The sequence below is a fragment of the Musa acuminata genome, chromosome BXJ1-1, assembly GCF_036884655.1.
Source record: "Musa acuminata AAA Group cultivar baxijiao chromosome BXJ1-1, Cavendish_Baxijiao_AAA, whole genome shotgun sequence".
NCBI lineage: Eukaryota > Viridiplantae > Streptophyta > Magnoliopsida > Zingiberales > Musaceae > Musa > Musa acuminata.
The window spans coordinates 12,176,315-12,194,425 of record NC_088327.1 but is presented as its reverse complement, the minus strand read 5'-3'; the positions used below and the strand labels follow the sequence as shown (position 1 = coordinate 12,194,425).

The 18,111-nt window shown below is 45.3% G+C and overlaps 4 protein-coding genes and 1 long non-coding RNA gene across 9 annotated transcripts; 4 read left to right on the top strand and 1 right to left on the bottom strand.

The window, feature by feature from the left end:
• The first annotated feature begins 3,909 nt into the window (after positions 1–3,909).
• On the top strand, positions 3,910–4,928 carry LOC135680705 (uncharacterized). Its single transcript, XM_065194829.1, has 3 exons — positions 3,910–4,225; positions 4,328–4,503; positions 4,579–4,928. The coding sequence occupies exons 1-3, from the start codon at positions 3,928–3,930 to the stop codon at positions 4,750–4,752; spliced, it is 648 nt and encodes a 215-aa protein (XP_065050901.1). The 5' UTR covers positions 3,910–3,927; the 3' UTR covers positions 4,753–4,928.
• A 504-nt stretch (positions 4,929–5,432) lies between these two features.
• Positions 5,433–10,511, top strand: LOC135674080 (uncharacterized). Its single transcript, XM_065183533.1, has 10 exons — positions 5,433–5,729; positions 5,833–6,055; positions 6,135–6,292; positions 6,395–6,540; positions 7,727–7,789; positions 7,864–7,956; positions 9,048–9,209; positions 9,349–9,452; positions 9,895–9,983; positions 10,065–10,511. The coding sequence occupies exons 1-10, from the start codon at positions 5,447–5,449 to the stop codon at positions 10,325–10,327; spliced, it is 1,584 nt and encodes a 527-aa protein (XP_065039605.1). The 5' UTR covers positions 5,433–5,446; the 3' UTR covers positions 10,328–10,511.
• A 252-nt stretch (positions 10,512–10,763) lies between these two features.
• LOC108953178 (uncharacterized) lies at positions 10,764–13,295 on the bottom strand. Of its 5 annotated transcripts, none has more exons than XR_010513506.1 (4): positions 13,125–13,295; positions 12,038–12,147; positions 11,230–11,807; positions 10,764–11,035 (listed from the first exon to the last, which is right to left on the bottom strand). It is a non-coding gene; the product is annotated as an uncharacterized LOC108953178 (long non-coding RNA). The 5 variants fall into 5 exon arrangements; XR_010513503.1 differs by having other exon boundaries at positions 12,038–12,199; positions 13,125–13,294; XR_010513505.1 differs by lacking the exon at positions 12,038–12,147 and having other exon boundaries at positions 10,764–10,878; positions 10,945–11,035; positions 13,125–13,290.
• A 1,128-nt stretch (positions 13,296–14,423) lies between these two features.
• On the top strand, positions 14,424–15,301 carry LOC135680699 (cysteine-rich and transmembrane domain-containing protein WIH2-like). Its single transcript, XM_065194822.1, has 3 exons — positions 14,424–14,582; positions 14,659–14,815; positions 15,061–15,301. Exons 1-3 carry the CDS (start codon positions 14,531–14,533, stop codon positions 15,104–15,106), a joined length of 255 nt encoding a protein of 84 aa, XP_065050894.1. The 5' UTR covers positions 14,424–14,530; the 3' UTR covers positions 15,107–15,301.
• Positions 15,302–16,654: 1,353 nt separating this feature from the next.
• On the top strand, positions 16,655–17,822 carry LOC135680695 (uncharacterized). The gene has a single exon (XM_065194814.1). It carries the CDS (start codon positions 16,859–16,861, stop codon positions 17,777–17,779), a length of 921 nt encoding a protein of 306 aa, XP_065050886.1. The 5' UTR covers positions 16,655–16,858; the 3' UTR covers positions 17,780–17,822.
• The last annotated feature ends 289 nt before the right edge of the window (positions 17,823–18,111 follow it).

The window sequence follows — 18,111 nt, the reverse complement described above, 5'->3', positions numbered from 1 at the left end:
GCCGCTCTAGGCATGGAGGAGAAAGAGAACAGTGTGATAGGACTCTGCTCTACTCTCGTGTCTTGCAGCTCCATTAGGGGAGGGGGAGCTTTACTTGCCATCCGCAACCTCAGAAGAACAACTTCTTTTGGCTTGTGTTCCTCTTCCTCTACTTTTCCTTTTATCTTTCTTCTTTGTGTCCCTTCGCCTTTAGGAGGAACATGGGAGCCATTTATACGTGCCACCCCTATTTTAGCACTGCTGCTTTTGTTGGCTGTTGTGCAAGCAAAGTCCACATTTAACTGTACTCAACCTATAGCCTCAACACATCCAAGGTCAAGACGCAAATCTGTGTTAAGAACTGCATCATTAGGTTCTCTCCGAGGGGGGAGTCATCGCATGAGTTCTACTGGGGGCTGACAGCCATCAGGGAATTGGTGTTTTGTTTGATGTCCATATTCGCAGACCGGGAAACAAAAGCAAAAGGTTGGTATGCAATGGACGAAGACATGAAGCAATGGAAAGTGTCCGCAAATGCTTGATTGGAACTACCATTTGAACGCATGAACTCCGGTTGACAGTTCTTCATGTTGCTTTGCCACGACTTTGGGAGAGGTTTAACTCTTTGGAAATCTGCTTATTCTCCCTCCATACACTCAGCCCATAGTACCATAGTGAAAACGCCAGCATTCACTGCCATGCAAAGTGTAATGTACTGCTCTCCTTCATCAGACACAATTCCCCCACCATTATGAAGACGAACATGCTATGGAGGTCCAAAAAGACGAACATATTATAAAGAACCAGTTGGTGTTTTGAATCCTTCCCAGTGAGCCATACGGGAGAAACATGGCTACTCAGAGCTGGCAAACAGATGAAAAGAGACAAAAGGAAATGTTGAAGGTGCTCATCAGAATCTTTATTTTGTTTGAAACCAAAGCTGAGACTGTTCATGTGATACAATTGCTATTGGTGATTCAGCGCCATGCATGAAGTCGATGAGAGGAGGACAAATGGCCAATGTTTGATGAAATGTTTTAGCAAATGGAGCTATGTAGAACACTCGACATATTGATACATATTTAAAGACCAAAGGTCCAAGTTTTCAACCAGTGGGGTTGTATGAGACAGCATCCTCCAAAGTCTCCCGACTGATGACATAAAATAGCTTGAGGTCCCTTTCACCTATGCCCACCAATGCCCTCCAGAGAGTCCAAGGCAGAAGAGAAGGATATAAAAAAGGTCAAGAGGTGTTTTCTCTGCTTTGAAACCCTATCCTCTCTCTCTCTCTTTCTTTCTTGGAGAATGGCCACAGGGTTGTAGCCAATTTGAGGGCCATGGGCTCAATGGCAGCAAGAGAGAATTGACAAGACAAAGGCAGGGTCCAGGCTGGATAGAGTGAGGGGGGTGGCATGTGAGGAGCCCCTGGCAACGGCAGCTCTGAAGGACCCACAAGGAGGGCACTGGTTGAAAGATCAGTGGCAGTAGCAGTAAAGAGCCTCGCCATGGAAAGTAGCCCAAGGAAGAGACAAAACATATTTACCCAACCTCTGATTCCCCTCCCCCCTCCCTTCCACCCCTCTCCCATGGCACTCCTGTTCTCCTGAGGGGGCATGCAGAAGGTGCTGTTACACAGGCTGGTTTGTGCCACCGCCTTGGGATCTCTGCATGAGGGGGCCAAGACCAGTCACCCAGCCATGTCACCCCTGGCTTGGCCACCTAATTAACCTGCCATGCTGTGCATCAGGCCCACCCATTTTGACAGCCCTGGGTCAGTCAACCTGCCTCAGACACTTTGACTCGGTCACTGATTAACCTCCTCCTCCATCATAAATTCTTGCTTGGATTCTAGCCGATGGTCATGTGTCTTCCCAGAAGTGGTGCTGCTGTGGTGCCTTCTTTCTGGCTCGTGGACCAAGCCACCTTCAATTCTCTGGTGGACCGAGTGAGAGTGAGACGAAGCAGCATGATGGGTTGCCGTAGCAGCGATGTTGGATGCTCCACATCGTATTGATGATGAGCTGCGCTGCTACAGCCCGTTGGCTTCTCGAGAACGAAAGCAACAGCACAAACTTGAGCTGCTGCCTTCTTGCCTGCCGTTACAGACTGCCCCAAAACAGTGGTGATAGAATGATCTGGGGAGCAATGCCTCCATTACTGACCAGTACCAACTGTACTCATCTGCTTCAGCTCAACTATAGCTGCCATTAATAGTGAACAGGAGGGGGGGTGGGGGCGAGGTACTTGACAGCCCCACGCCACATCACAGCATCTCGTGAACTCGCTTCAATGATCCTCTTCTTTTTCTTTGATGATCTGGTCCAAGCTCCTTCATTTGTGCCGTATGTCTGCAGCGCCCCCAACTATTAAGAGAGGGTTGTCAGTGAATTGGCCGATGCCTGCAGTGAGCTTTTGAACTGTCAATGACAGCAACTTGAAGGTTTACCACCTGCGTCTGATCCCGTTACCAAATGATCCCAGATAAAAAAAGTCCGAGATTTGGACCGCATCTTTAGTCATTTCCTCCCCTGAAACAGATTACCAAATGTGATCTGTAGTTATCCATCTACTGTTCGTAAATCCGAGAACATGCTTAGCCGAAGAGATGACCAAAGCAGATGCAGCAGCATGACAGGCGTAGGAAACATGCGTGGCTCCATGATGTAGAAGACAGAGTCATCAAAGAGGAGGAGCACTGGTTGATCCAATCTAATTTGATCCAACAAAGCCCTCAAGGCCCAAAAAGTTCTTCCTCGTCCTCGGCTAGATTTCATGTCTCTCTGGTATTGCTTACTATAGTTTGAACTTATAATCTTTCTAATACCATCATAAAGATTATCTCATATAGTTTGAATTTATAATCTAATGGGATGATATCTATGGATTCTTATATTTCTATCTTGCATTTCGAGCTTGTGCGGTCGGTAGCAACAATGTCTCGTAACAAAAGCAAAAGCTAACTAGAAAAACTATTTTAGAGTAGGAAATACCACCATACTTGGGTGGCTCCGATAAGTGCAAATACAGTACATACACACTAGTCTGTAAGATACTTCAACCATGGCAATCTGCATCTATTTCATCTCCGTTGGTGATCTTAAAACTCAAAAGTAGGATGTAGTTTCACAGACCATTGAGTGAGAGAGGTACATCTTCTTTACTCTTATTCTTCTTCCTCATCCTACCACTTGTCTGCATCATCTAAAACCTTAACTAGAATGTAGTATTGAGTTAGAGAAGTACATGGACTCATCCCCATCAGTTTCTCATGATAACACGCAAAGGAATCTGCAGTTTTCCTGCAACAAGCAAGCTGTGACTACTCGACTCGGGACTGATAGAAACCACACGAAAGGTCAATCCTCTTCCCACCTGAACCCATCACAGAACTGCTTGCGGATACCCATTCCAGACGTGTCCAATCTGTATACTGGCTTGGCCAGTTAGAGTCGAACGATGTCTGCAGATGCCTTTTAGATCATCTTCAGCTTCGAAGTGCAATATCGGTGTGTTGTGTTAGTGTTAGTCATTTACGTCGCACTCTGCATGTGTCGGTGACTCTCGACATGCTGATGATGAAGATGATGCTGTGATGGCCATAACAGCACTCATTGCACATCCTTTTTGATGTCCGGAATACTATATTATTAGTGCGATCATCATCGTTAGTGTTGATTATAGAACTTGTATCAAGGATTCTCTATATAAAATTTGGATCAAAATCGATAAAGTTTATGCTCATAAAAATCTTAAAATCATACTTGAGCTTTTCGATATTCTCACGTGCCACACACGTCTCTATTTTTTTTAATAGATCATATTTAAGCTAAATACATAAATAGTCCAATCCATATATATTACTCATCCAATCAAATACTATAGAAGTCGGTGTTCTGCGGTACTGCGCACACGTAAAGTGGGAAGGAGGAGGAGGTGAAAGGGAGAGAGATGGGGAATTGCCAAGCGGCGGAGGCGGCGACGGTGGTGATCCAACACCCGGGAGGCAGAGTGGAGAGAGTGTATTGGTCCCTCACAGCCAGCCAAGTCATGGCAGCCAACCCGGGCCACTACGTGGCCGTCATCATCGTCGCGCCTCCTCCTTCAGCGCTGAATTCCGCCGCCGCCTCCTCCTCCGCTTGTCATGACAGCGGCGGTGGCCGCGGCGCGAGGGTGAAACACCTCAGGCTGCTCCGTGCTAACGACACGCTCCACATCGGCCATGTCTACCGCCTCGTCAGCTTCCAAGGTGCGTAGGTTTCGGTGCCTCTGTCCGCCTCTCTTTGATCTGCTCAATCTCCTTCTTCCTATTGCTGGGATTGAGAGACGGGGAGGCCTTTCATTGTTGCAGACGTACCGAGGGAGTTTGCGTCGAAGAGGCACGTCAGGCTGAGTCGCCTGCTCGCGAAACCGACGGAGATGACGTCCTCCAGTTCCACTAGAGGAAACGGCAGCGGCGCCGCCTCTGCCGGAGGCCGGCGGCATCAGTCACGTCGAGTGTTCGAGCCCGTCGGGTCACCGGCGACAGTATGTTTTTCTTGCCCTTCACTGATTTCTTCACCGGCAAGCTTTCTTGTTCTTTCTTTTACGACGTGAGTGAAGGTGGAGGAGGAAGCAAAAGCGGCTACAGAGCTGGAGGAGGTGGTGCGCGGGATGATGGCGGCGGAAACCACCGCCGCCACCCGGACAACGAGGGCCAAAGCTGGTGGAGCAGCACCGGCACGGCATGGGCGGTGGAGGCCAGCCTTGCGGAGCATTGCCGAGGTCGGAAGCTGAGCTACTTTTTACGTCTCTTCTAGAGCACATGCATCTGCAAAGGCGAAGCAGAAGCAGCAGTGTCGTCTCTGTTGTCCTCCCCGCGATCTGTCGTAGTATTCTGCTGTGGATCAAACATGGTGGCAGACAAAAGAGCGTTCTCCGTATGTTTGTCGTTTACTCGTTTGATTCCGATGTTTTCGCATCTTGAAAAGCTCTCATGGTTTTGGAGGCTTTGGTACCAGCTGAAGATATGTTCTAATGATTTTGACTTTTGAGCTTCGACTTCCTCGGTACGCCGCCGTCTCTTTGCCTCTCCCTGCAAAGACACCGCACTCCGACCACCTCTGCAATACGCTTGATGGTCTCGTCGACTCAGTAGCTTCATCTGCTTAGTAAAAGGGCTTTGATGACAGAAAATTTTAATCTTTGTTTATATTAATCATATATCCATCTCTTTTTTGTGGTCAATGCCGGTCAAATCCAATCAAATTAGGCCGGGTTGGTGCATCGCGGATTTGAATTGGAATTATAGTCCCTAACAAGGCTATCGGAGGCTTATTATGCTATGTGAGTCAGATTTGGGTCAACTCCAAAGTATGTTCTCAGTTGACCAAGTCAAAGTCGTATTGCTACGTGTGGGTGTCCAGAAAAGCTGGAATCCTGTTCTGGGAGTAGGGGGCCCATTTGTGGGTCCAGATGATCCTCACCGTGAATGGCATTCTTTGGCAGGATTGACGGTGAGGATCACCTGGTAGAATGGGTGAGTCGGGCCGGACGCTCCCAGGCCGGAAAGAACCTTCACGTTATATGCCCCCGAACCCGGTGCATAACACGCAACACCAAGACGACCGATGCGGTAACACCAAAACAACTGATGCGGTGCTCCGTGCGTCCCCCGCTCTCTTGCCCTTTTCTCTTCCTTATCACCGTCTTCTTGTTCTTGATCTCAGCCTCCTCCTCCGTCTCCGTCGCCGTCGCGGATGACGATGTCTCGGGTAACGAACCACACCCTTCCTTTGTACTTGGTGTCTTTACTCCTCATCTCCGAGAGCCGGCCGTTCTAATCCCACTTCTTCTTGTTCTTGTTCTTGGAGGCAGTCGTCGCCCACCCTTCCAAGATCGTCCTGCCCCCAGGCCGCACCGTGGAAGGCTCCCCCGGCGCCCGCCCCGGCGCCGCTCTGTCCTGCAACCGCGTCCACATCCATGGTTTCTCGCGGCTCCGTCACCCCTCCAAATACCCCCGAGCGCTCAAGGTCAGGGTCTCCGTCGACGAAGGCGACACCCTCTTCCGCATCCAGACCGTCGAGATCTGCTTCCACAAGTAAACCCTAGCTCTTCTGATTTGCTATTGTCGATTCTTGTATCGTCCGTTGACGTCTTTTATTTGGGGTTCTTGGAAGGAACATGTCCATCGGGTTAGGAATGTGCCCCTCTGGGCAGTGGCAGAAGCTCTCCAAGACTGCTTGGGTCAAATCGATGTCTCCATACGAGCACAGGATCTTGGACATGCGGATGCCACCGGACCCATCAAGATCGATTGAGGTCTCAACCGAAGAAGGTGCCAGTTTTCCCATTCTTGAATCGATGACGCATTTGGGTTCTGGGGTTATCCCTGGTTCTTGATTATGGCGGTTAACATGTTCGATCATATGTCTTGCAGAATTTCTGGTACATCGTTTGGTCTTTCTAGTATTGGGGATGGTTATGATGGCAGCAGCTCATAGTCTGAGCGAGTCAGTGGTCTTCTATTACGGTGGTGCGATGACCTTAGGGATCATAGTGGTGATGCTTGTCATCCTTTTTCAGGTAATTGTTTATCTAATAAATTATTTCTGAAATCTACTGAGCTCATAACTTCTCATATGTTGGTATAACTATTTCTGTAGTTTATTTTACATTCCCTGATTTATGAACAGTTTTTTTTTGCCTCTTAGATTCTTTATTGAATTTAGTGATGTCTAATTTGCATTCAATGGTCTCACATAACTTGATAAGCTTCAAATAATATATGTGCTTCTTTTCTCCTTGTTCCTTGATGGCAACTATAGAACAAAACATAGGAAATGCTAGTTTGAGTAGGTAAGCTGTTATTACTTAAGTGGTTCTAGCAGCTTGTGATCTTCTTGTCTGGTTGCTGACTGTATTCAAGTTGTTAAAGTTGATCGTTGTATATAGACAAGAAGCTTCAAATTTAATTGTCAATGGAGAGAATGATTTCAAGTCATTGCTATTCATGCATCGTATCTCTTCTTTTGAGGGATTTTCTGAACAGGATTCATATTATCTCCTCTTCTTCTTTTCAAACAAGCTAAAACAAATGAAGCTTTTCTCTTTTGAATGATTTCATCTCTTCTTTTGAGGGATTTTCTGAACAGGATTTTTATTTTTTGTTTTTATAGGATACAACATCTTTCCACAGGTGCATCAAGAGCCAAGTAAATAAACATCATTTTATTAATATGCATAAATTATAAATATTTATTATAATTTATTTATTCATCAAATATAAATCAAAATTAGCCATGTGCTTTATTTGAGAAACATAGTGTTGTCCACTTAAGAATAAAGTATAAATGGATCACCTAGTGGTAGATGAAGGTTTGCTTTCCACTGGAATCCGGCCTAGTGATACTAGGAGGCTACTTTCAACAGCAGATGGAGCGATGTTTTTCACCCGCCAAAGTAAGGATATGTTTATCCCAATAGCGGATGGAGAAACCGTCCAGTCACCTCTGACGGTTTGCTAATCCCCAAAGGGAATTGCTTTACCCGCTCTTGACAGGGAAACAAAATTATCTCATACTGGTCATGCCTATATTGAGATAAAATAATACATTAAAACATCTAAATTTATCTTTCAAACATCAAATATAAGTTAGGCAAATATAGCAAGGCTTATATGAGATTTGCTTTGAATATGAAATAGGGTAAAGTTTAATTTGTGCCTAGGTATTCCAGTTTACTTATCATGTCTTGTATGGTTTCTTTATAGGGCATGAGGCTATTGCCAACAGGACGAAGGAGCTCACTAGCTATATATCTTTATTCATCCATCGTGAGTTCTACAACTTTACACACTCAATTATTCTTTGTACTTAGATGCAATATCATCTTGTTTTGCTTTGGCAGCTTGGCGTTGGGACCTTTCTTCTTGGTTATCTATCTGGATTCTTGCGAACTATACTTGTTGAGATAGGAATTAGTGAAGACATGCACTATCCTGTATGTAAGTTTCTTTCTTTCTTTATGCTTTAGATAGTTGTGTTCTATCGTGGCCTAATGCTTAAAGCTGATTCTTTTTGTATATTTACAAATTTCCCATTGTTTGCAGTTCGTATTCTTAGCAGATCAATAAGGATCATAACATTACATGCGTTGTCCACTTGTGCATTGATAGCATGATATATCAGCATAACTAGAGAAGGGTTTCATCTTAGCTATCCGGATACATCATGAATTAGAAAAAAATGCACATCTTATGATGATATAAAATAAGTAGTTGTTTCACCAAATGGTTATGATGGTATGTTCATTTTGGTTAGTTATGTTTTATCATAACAAGAGTTGTGTTGTCCTTTTGAGTTGCAAGAATCTGTTGCTTATGTCTGCTAATTGAATAAATTAGTTGAGTCATGAAGGAAGATTGTGATTTACGTGAATGTAGAAATTTTCCTTAAGCCAACCTGATGGTTGAAACAAGATTATTGATGGTTGGAACTTATGAGCAGGTGCGTGTATCTGGAATGAACTGGTGGCAATATGTAATATATAACCCCTTAGTAATGTCACCTGATTTGTGCAACCAAGTTTAATTTGTTGTTCATATTGAACTTTAGTACAAAGAAAATGCATTTGTCAAGTGCATGTGTGATTTAGTCAGAATTAGTTTTGGTTTGTTTTGATTTAGTTTAGTTTAAGGTTGTGATCATATTCAAGGTTGTCAAGTACATATTTTTATTGTCCTAGTCTTCCTCGACAACATTTACGTGATGTAATGTATTAATATTCTGTCTTAATGAACTTTGTCCCTAGCAAATTAAGCATAGAAGTTGATTGATAAATGATGATATATATATATATATATATATATATATATATATATATATATCTGTATTTCCATTTTATTTATAAAAGTAAAGGGGAACTTCTTGTCTTATATGTAATTCTTTCTCTGATAGTTCATTAGTCATCTTTTGTTGATAACCAGTTACATATAGCAATTGTAGCTGAGAACCTTTGCTTATTATTCTCTCTCTATATATGATATGTTCCTGGTGGACTAATATTAAATTTTACCATTTTCCATTCTCCAGTTGGTCATATTGCTTCTTGTATGCCTTGTGTTAGCTGGGGCTTGGTTTGGTTATTGGGGTGTCCGGAAATTTGTATTGACAGAGGAAGGATCGGTTGATTCTAGTGTCGCTTATTTTATTGAATGGGCAACGCTGATACTTTCTGCAGTTCTAATACTTCAGGTATTTCTTTGGCTTCCAGTTTTTTTTTTTCTTTTAAAACTATGTTGAAGCTGCTGCTTCCACCTTCTTTACACTATGGAGTATCCTTTGTGTTGTTTCCAAGATGATTCCTGAAGTTATTACTCCCCCTTTTGTGTAGAGCTCTTTGGATGCTCTTTTTGCAGCAGAGATACTAGGTCTTACTATTAGTATACTGGCTATAACGAAGAGAAAAAGATTACGATATTTACGACGCATATTCAGGTAAGCTGATACATATATTCTTGGAAATATTGAGCTGAACATGTTGCCTTGCAAAGTTAGTGGTAGATTGTATGGTTTTGTGAGTAATTTTTTCTGCATCAAACATCATCATCTTCTGAACCACCACTATTGAGAATACCAAAAACTTTAGACTATGCATATGATTCTCTGCACCCTGTGACTTCTTCTCTCATTCTTATATGATTATGCATGATGACTATCGGGACAATGATGACAAACAAATACAATGGTTGCCACAGAAAACCAGTAATGAGTCTCGTCTGGCTTGTCACCCACATGGTCATCCACATGGGAGTAATTTCCATTATCTGGCTTGTCACGATGGTTTCCCTTCATTTAATTGTTAAATTCAACCTTTTGGGCTTTCAAATACAAGCTTTAATGAATGAGCTAAGCTGCTAGTGATGATTTTAACTTTCAGGCGAATGACCAGGCCCATTCGTAGAAGAGGAGATGAACTTTGGCCATCCGACCACCCTCGAGATGATTTTGAACTGGTTTCATCTTCAGGTTTGCATTTCTTGCACAATTTCTGATTGAGACACTACCATTGGTATTTGTGGAGAGCGCCGTTGCTGCCTGCTTGTGCAGGGCGGAGGTCGACGCCCTCGCCAGAGATATTGCTCAAGGACAACTACTGCTCCACGTTCCATCGCATCCCCGGGAGGAGGCGTTACACGAGGGAGGAGTGGGATGCATTTACAAAGGAGCAGACCAGGAAAGGCCTCATGGAGTTGGCGTCTACTGACGATTTCCAGAGGTGGGCACTACAGAATGTGGAGAGGCTGCACCTGACGCCATCCCCCCAAGATAACCGGCGTGAACGACGACGACGCCTCTTCCCATGGTTTTGAGCATCCATGTCGGTCTGTCATTCCGTAAAACGTCCAAGTATATGAGAGTGAGAGAGAGAGTGAGAGAGAGAGAGAGAGAGAGACTGAAGGAGCCATTAATTAACAATATCGTGAATGTTCTAGACGTGCATTCACAATTGTCAATGACAAGAGATTACAATAGTTACGTCGATTGATTGATTTAGATGGTTTGTTTAATAGATTAACACTTACTGAATTTTATAATTAGAAGATTTCATATTCTCATAATCAAAAATATTATTTTAGAATTAAAAAAATAGTACATATATAAATTTTAATTAACAAATCTGTACAAATATTATACGAAATGAATTAGAATTAAAAAAATTAAATAGTTATATATATATATATATACTGACCCCAAATGGCCAAATGGCAAAAATCATGGTAAGGGGTCCCCAAGACTCTCCAGCTGTCCATAAGAATGTCAAGTTTGTGATGACAATAAAACAACTGAAAGAGCGTAGGTACGTAACCATGTTCGTACAACTAGAAGATTACAAACATTGTTGTTGATTAGGATACATATCCTGAAACACAGAGACCCGATCAACAACTATAGAATGAAATACTCAAAACACATGTATCAAACTCACCTTTCTTCTTTGCCGATGATCCACGCTCTTCAGCTGCCTCCAAACAAATCCACATCACATCTTCCTCAGCTGCTCAGGCTTGAATTTGTAACTTTGTGATTAAAAAAAAAAAAAAAAAAATAAATCATCAATTTACCTACCACCATTATTCCCATGGAACATTGTATTCCACAAGAGATTGTTAAATATTTGTGTAATTTGTTTTGCAAAGAATATATCTACGTGCCAAACCAATCCTTCAAATCAATTTTGTGCACCACAAGCCATTAAGAGTTTCAAAATCACCTTGTCAATAACAGCAGCAAAGGACGAGGCCTCCTCAGTCGCAGTAGTAGATGTCTTAATTTTCGCAGCCTTGTCTTCCTCAGAGATGCCACTACTATCAGATCATACAGGTCAAACAGCATGACCCGTATGACTCCTGTGTTCAAATAAACTAAACCAAGTTCAAGCACATACCACAACTTAAACAGAGGATCAATGTGATTGTTGTACATAGCATCTAGTGCCACCTAGCTACACTGATATGATCCGACGATGGAGCTGCATCTAGTGCGCTCGATGTACATAGCAATGCCATCCTTTGAAGCTTGATAACTTAAGAAAATCCATTCAAAGATGAGATGCCATAGTTAAAGCACCAGCATTATTCCGTACTTAACAAAGCATCCAAAAACCTTACCCTTCATATAACTGCGGGTGTAAGAAGGCAATCATTAAGTTTCCCGAGGCTAGAAGCTGCACTGGGATTGTGGAATGTAACAACCATTGCTTTCAAGTTAAATCACCAGCCTCCTGCGACTAATATGTAGCCACATCTAAGCCCTTTGATAATCCAAAGTCCAACATCATCAATTACACAGCTGTACAGACAGAACAAACAAGAGCTGATATCCACAAGGAACTTAGGAGGGGACAAAATTCTAAAAGGGACAAAGGTAATATGATATAGAGCTGGTGATCAAACATCGGTTTGATTTAAAGTAGAAAAAAGTAATAGCTACTGATAAGGGATCATTTAGTCCGTATTTAGCTACTGATAAGGGAGCATAAGACCATTTAGTCTTAAGGAGTATGGAAACCAATGACTTACGTTGGATCTTTTTTACCCTCAGAGATGTCTTTTGGAGCTCCCATGCTTATCCGAAAGGATAAAATCATAATGATACACCCATCGCTCAAAGCTGACAATCCCTTGCGGGCCTACGGTCGCATCAATGGCCGATCAAATGGTCCCTTATCAGCTACCAACTTTCTATCGAAAAGAAAAAACACTAATGTAAAAGAAAAAGAATGATTCAATCAAAATCATGAAGTGTACATTTTGGTGCCCAATGAGCCAACAGATCAGAATGGGGTCAGTCTCTCATGAAAAGAAATACACAGTACACCTAACGAACTACATCTTCGTATAAGAAGACCACCAAGCAATACCAGCACTATAGGCGCTCAAGACTGCACACATAACGAAAGAATGGGGAACAAAGCCTTCTCACAAGGAATAACACCATAATCAAGATCCATGGAGACGAAGAACGGAAAGACTTAAACAGAAGATCGAATCGTGCCAAGAGGAACTATAAGCATCAGAACCTGCAATAGACTCAACTAACGCCATCTCCAAACAAGAAGACCACCAGGCAAAGGAATGGGGACCAAGAACTTCTCATCGGCATCGAATAGAAGACCATGATCCAGAAAGATCAAGAACATACAGAATCGAACTACAGATCGGAATCGTACTAAAAAAGAATTACCAAGAACTATCACGTTCGGTAAGATGGTGTTCACGACTCTCAAGAAGCAAAGCGAGAGAGAGCTTTCATATTTAGGGTGATGCCGGCGATGGATCGAGTAGGAGACAACCCTAATATACATACGCCGTGTAGCGATCGCGATCGAAACCGTAGAACAGTCGACCCAGACCCTAACCATCAAGAACCGGCTCACGAGGGAGAGAGGGTTTTACCACGTTATTAAGAGCATTGCAGCCTGGAGGGAGACTGGAGAAGAGACGGACAAAAAAGATGGAATCCAAGACCCTAACTATCAAGAACCAATCTCGCAAGCGAGGAAAAGTGAGGAAGGGCCGCTTTGGAGAGCGCTGCAGAGTCTGGAGATCGGAGACTATAAACAACCGGCCGAGCTCACAAGCGACGTGGAGGAGGAGCGTCTCTTACCAGGCCTTGGAGAGCGCTGCCGGAGTCTAAGCGTTGCGAAGATCGCCTGTCTGCCCGAGCGTCGCCAATATCGCCGCAGCAGTGGCGAGGGATCGAGTAGGAGAGGGAGGTGGAAAAGGGGCCACACTCCATTTAGGCTCGGTTGGGCCATAGCGTATGTTTGGGCCTTCGCTATCGGGTTTTTATCGATTGAGGTTGAAACACGCCATAATTGTGTGTATATATATATATATATATATATATATATATATATATAGGGTCTAAATTCAAGGACGAAATGTGATGATATCAAGATCGAAATGCTGGTCATAAAGAATACGGTTAAAGAAAGAGGAGTTCGGACTGGGGTGTTGGTCTCCCGAGAGAAGCAGACGCCCCGCCACCCCCGCAAGGGCTGCCTCAACGTGGTCAAAGTCTCCTCTTCTCCAGAAGGCCCTCAAGTTTGTCCAAAGACGATGATTGCCATGTGTCGCTAACGTTAATATCATGACCTCGCGGCTCAATGGCTGGATTCCATTTGCAGTCGAGCGAAGGCAATTTACGGTCAGAAGAAGCTGTTGAAGGGAATATATATATATATATATATATAGCTTGAAACCGGTCACAATTGCGCACTCCAACAAGAGCAGCCCAAGCGTGGAATATTTTGAAAGGAAGGCGTCCTTCTTCTTCCTCCTTGGAGACCTAAACCACGTTCCTTATGCATTATATATGTATATGTAACTTTAAGGACTCCCTCCCATGTGATCGATCTGTACGTAGAAAGCGAGCCGCAAGCCCTACGGCTTAAAGACATGGGAAACAGAATATAAAAAAAAGGAAAAAGAATGAGAGACACTTTACTTGATTCCTAAATCATATTGGAGGAAATATGGACCAGATCAAATAAAAGGACTGCTGATATACTTATTTCCTCAAGTAAAGGATATATTCCCCGACAAACAAACGGTTCGGTTTGATTCCTTCCTTCGGAGGGAAGGAAATGGATACCCCAGATCGTCACAGTCCCGCCAAGATTTCGTACCTGGTTCAGAGCACAACGGGTGACCCCACACCTACTTCCAATTACGAAGGGGGTATTCCAACCGGGTGAGACACTGTTGATCAGTTAAAAAGTACGAGATACGCCTCCCCCGAAGCGAACAGAACAAACGCGGCTTCCCCGCGCCACCATCTATGACTTCGGATCCCCTCCAAGCCGCTTTGCAGACACCAGCACCGATGGGCGGTGATGGGTTGGGCTCCGTATGGAATGAACGGCCGTGATCGCGTCTATAGAAGGGTTCATCGTCACGGACGATGGTCACCGACTCCATGGCGCAGGGGACCGGTCGGCATTCTATAAATCAGAACCCTTCTTCCAAGAGAGCCGAAGGATCCGACCGCCGCGAACAAGGGAAGGAAGGATGAGCTACTACAATCAGCAGCAACCCCCCGTCGGCGTCCCTCCACCCCAGGGTGAGGCATCCATCAGTGATGACCTGGCAGATGGCTTCTCTTCTTCTATACTAAGACCTGGATTGTGATCTTGCAGGTTATCCGGCGGAGGGGTACGCCAAGGACTCATACCCGCCTCCCGGGTACCCGTCCGCGGGCTACCCGCAGCAGGGGTATCCGCCCCCTTACGCCCAGCCACCGCCGCCGCAGCAGCAGCAGCAGCAGCAGCAAGGGCCTTCCTTCCTCGAAGGATGGTAATAGCTTAGATAGAACCCCTCTCCGTTTCCTCCTCTCTCTCTTCTTTTTCTTGCGGAGCATTGATACCAACCGCCGTCGCTGGCGCACGATAGACAGGGGGCTGCTGTCGTGCGCGCTCCCCGGAGGTGGACTTATTTTTGGAGTCCGGATCCTCTGAGGAGAACCCAAATCCGGATGTTGATATGTGCTACACTATCCTCGCTGATGGTGTTTAATTGCTGTTTGTCTTGTGATGGTGCAGTTTGGCCGCTCTCTGCTGTTGCTGCCTTTTGGATGCTTGCTTCTGAGACGGGTTCGATGCCGATGATCAGGGATTGAGCCCTCTGCTCTGGGGAACATGTGTCCATTTACTTATGCTTTAAACCGACGCCAGAAACTTGGATCTGTTTAGCTTGGTAGTAGGTCTGTCTGTATCGCCATTTGGCATGTCTGGTTGCTATTGGGACATTGATTGATGGTGTTTCTTTCACCATGTTTTGGAATCTCTTCTCTCCCTAATGAGATAATGACTATAAATGCTAAACATTCTTGAACCATCATCTCTCTGGAAGAAAAGATTCGTCTAACTTTATTTCACGAATCTTCAAGTGTAAATATTTAAATGCAGATATAAAAACAAATTGCATCCACGATATAACCAATAAACAATGCGTGATCCAACATAAGCTACTACAGTGCAATAAATAAGCTGTCTACACAGGGAGATACTTATGTCCTAGAAGAAATGGAAATGAGGGCATAAAGAAGGTGAATCACCTAATACCTGAAGAGCTATCAGATCATATATTTGCTCTACTAGGACTATCAGCTCTAAGTGACTTCTCTTTGAAATGTCAATTTGAATGATGATATATTAAGCTTAAGATATAACAGCTCTAAGAGAGGCTGTGATAGCTAAAGAAAAGGTGAAGTTAAGTATATATTTTGTGCTATGATTACGGCACTCAGTCCTCTCTAAATATATGAATATTTAACCTCGAGAAGAAATGACATTTGACTGATTTCTCCTAATATGGTTACATTATTTGCCTGATTTAATATCAGATCCATCTTCGCTAATCTCGGGACGGGAAGAATAGAAGTCATCTGACTAATTTCTCCTGTCGTATATGTTCTTACCGAATTCAAAACCAGACTCACCTATGCAAAACCTCTAGAGAAGATGGGAGGGTCTATTTTCTACCCCTTTTCTTTTTTGCTGGTATTAATTGAAAGAAAATGATGGATAGGTTTAAAAGAATGTCTATCTAAGTTTGTTATTGTTATATATTTAGGTAACACGTATGCTTTCCAAACAGCCAGCCCATGCCAGTAAACCTAAAGGCCGTCCCCCAGGACGAAGGCACGTGGAACCTAAAGGCCGTCTCCCAAAAGCCATCATCAAGACGATAAAATCACGCTTCTCGCCCCGGCGTGCCGGTTAACCGAACGCATCTATTCCTTCACGGAAGCTCTGCCACCACCTCTGCTCGACACTTGCCAACCAGCGACCACATCCCTGTCCATGCATTCCTCCTCTCCTCTCCCCCCTCCCCTCCCCCCCCCCCCCACCCCTCGAGAACGGCGCCCACGGTCACAACCCCCCTTCTTTCCTCCTCGCTTAACTCCGTCTTCCCATCCGTCTCCAATCGGAAGCACCGAGGCCCATCCCCTGGCCTGCCGCCATGTGTGCACGCTACGCATGGCGCATGACCACGCCACGCCGCCGCTCGCTCGCTCCCCATTCGCCCTCCCCATGGCGCAGGATAAATGTCACGCCATTTCTGAACCTCCCTCTTCCCCTCCCCCCGCTCCACATGTAACCGTAGCTTCCTTTTGCCAACACCAATCCTCGCTGTAGAAAAAGACCCTACGTGTCTCGCTTTCGTAAACCTCCACTCCACGTACCACGCCACTCTCCCACGTGCCACCACCCAGGCCCTGCTCAGCTCGCTTTGCTGCCCTCCTCCCCCTCTCTTAAACCTTTCGCCTCCCCATTCAAACCCACCGGATCACTCGCTACTCTCAGTCACAGAGGGAAGGCAGTCAACCTACCGACCATGTTTCTCTCCATGGACATGGCCAAGACCCATGCGATCATGGCCAGATTCCGGCCTATCGCACCTAAGCCGTCGCTTCCCCGGCCACAGCTAGCCGAGGGCACATGTCAGAAGGTGACGTCAGCGGGCGCGCTCCGCCTCCGCGCTCCCCGCTCCTGCCGTGCACGAAAGCGTGGACGCGCTGAGCTCGCTCCCAACCCGAACAAGCGTCAGAGGAGCATCCTCCCCGTCCTCGCCGCCGCGGGGCCGCAGGCCCAGCTGAGCCCCACGTACCCTACGTTCGTCCCCTTCACCTGCCAGAAGAGCGCTTGCGACATCCCAACCCTCACCGTCCTACCTCTCTCGCCCGAGGCCAAGGCGGACGCTGCGGTCCTGGTGGAGCAAGACCTGCTGCAGAAGCTGCAGGAGCCAAGGGTGATCGTGCCCCAGCCGGTGCGACCGGTGGGGTCGAGCATCAGCGTCGGGTCCATATGCCATGACGCCAGTGCCGTACCAGCCGTCCCTGTTTCCAAGAGGCCTGAGGAGGTGGAGGAAGAGGTCGAGTCCGACGAGCTCCCGGCGGTGGTGTCCGACTCCCAAAACAGGGTGCGCCTCGCCAATTCGGCTTACAAGGAGATGGTGGGTCAACCGGAGTGTCCCTGGCTGGACTCCATGATATTGTCCGGCCGCGGCATGCTGCCGATGAAGTCGCTTCCCAGGAGGATCAGCGGGGAGGTGATGCTGGATGTGAAGGACTCTTCCGTCCCCAAGACCTCCAGCGGGTTCTCGTGTAAGGTGAAGATCGAGTGGGCATGCAACGGGAGGAAGAACCTCGTCAACGTGCCATGCAACGTGATTCGCCTCTTCTGTCAGTCGCGGGACTATCTTTTTGCATGGAGATTTGACATCTCCAAGGCTTCTGCCACCTACTGCGAAGCATGAGAAACCTCTCTGCTTCTGGTCCCCCTGCTTGTGCAAACCTAGTACAAACCAAGAGCAAGCGCTAGTTATAGTGATATCAAGAAGTAAATATAAGCGTAAATGAGACGAGTTATATTTTATTGCAAAAGAATGATGTGCATTTGTGTGTCTTGCTCGTATGCCTACATTTTTTGATGCAAACACGAGTCAGAAACTGAGTACTAGAATAACAGGAGTCGGGCATTTTTTGTGTCAAAGTTACACACGCATGTATGTATTTTCCTACCAAGTCGGTGGTTCTTTGTATTTATTTCTCTAAATTTAGGTTCAACATCCATAGAAAAAAAATTATA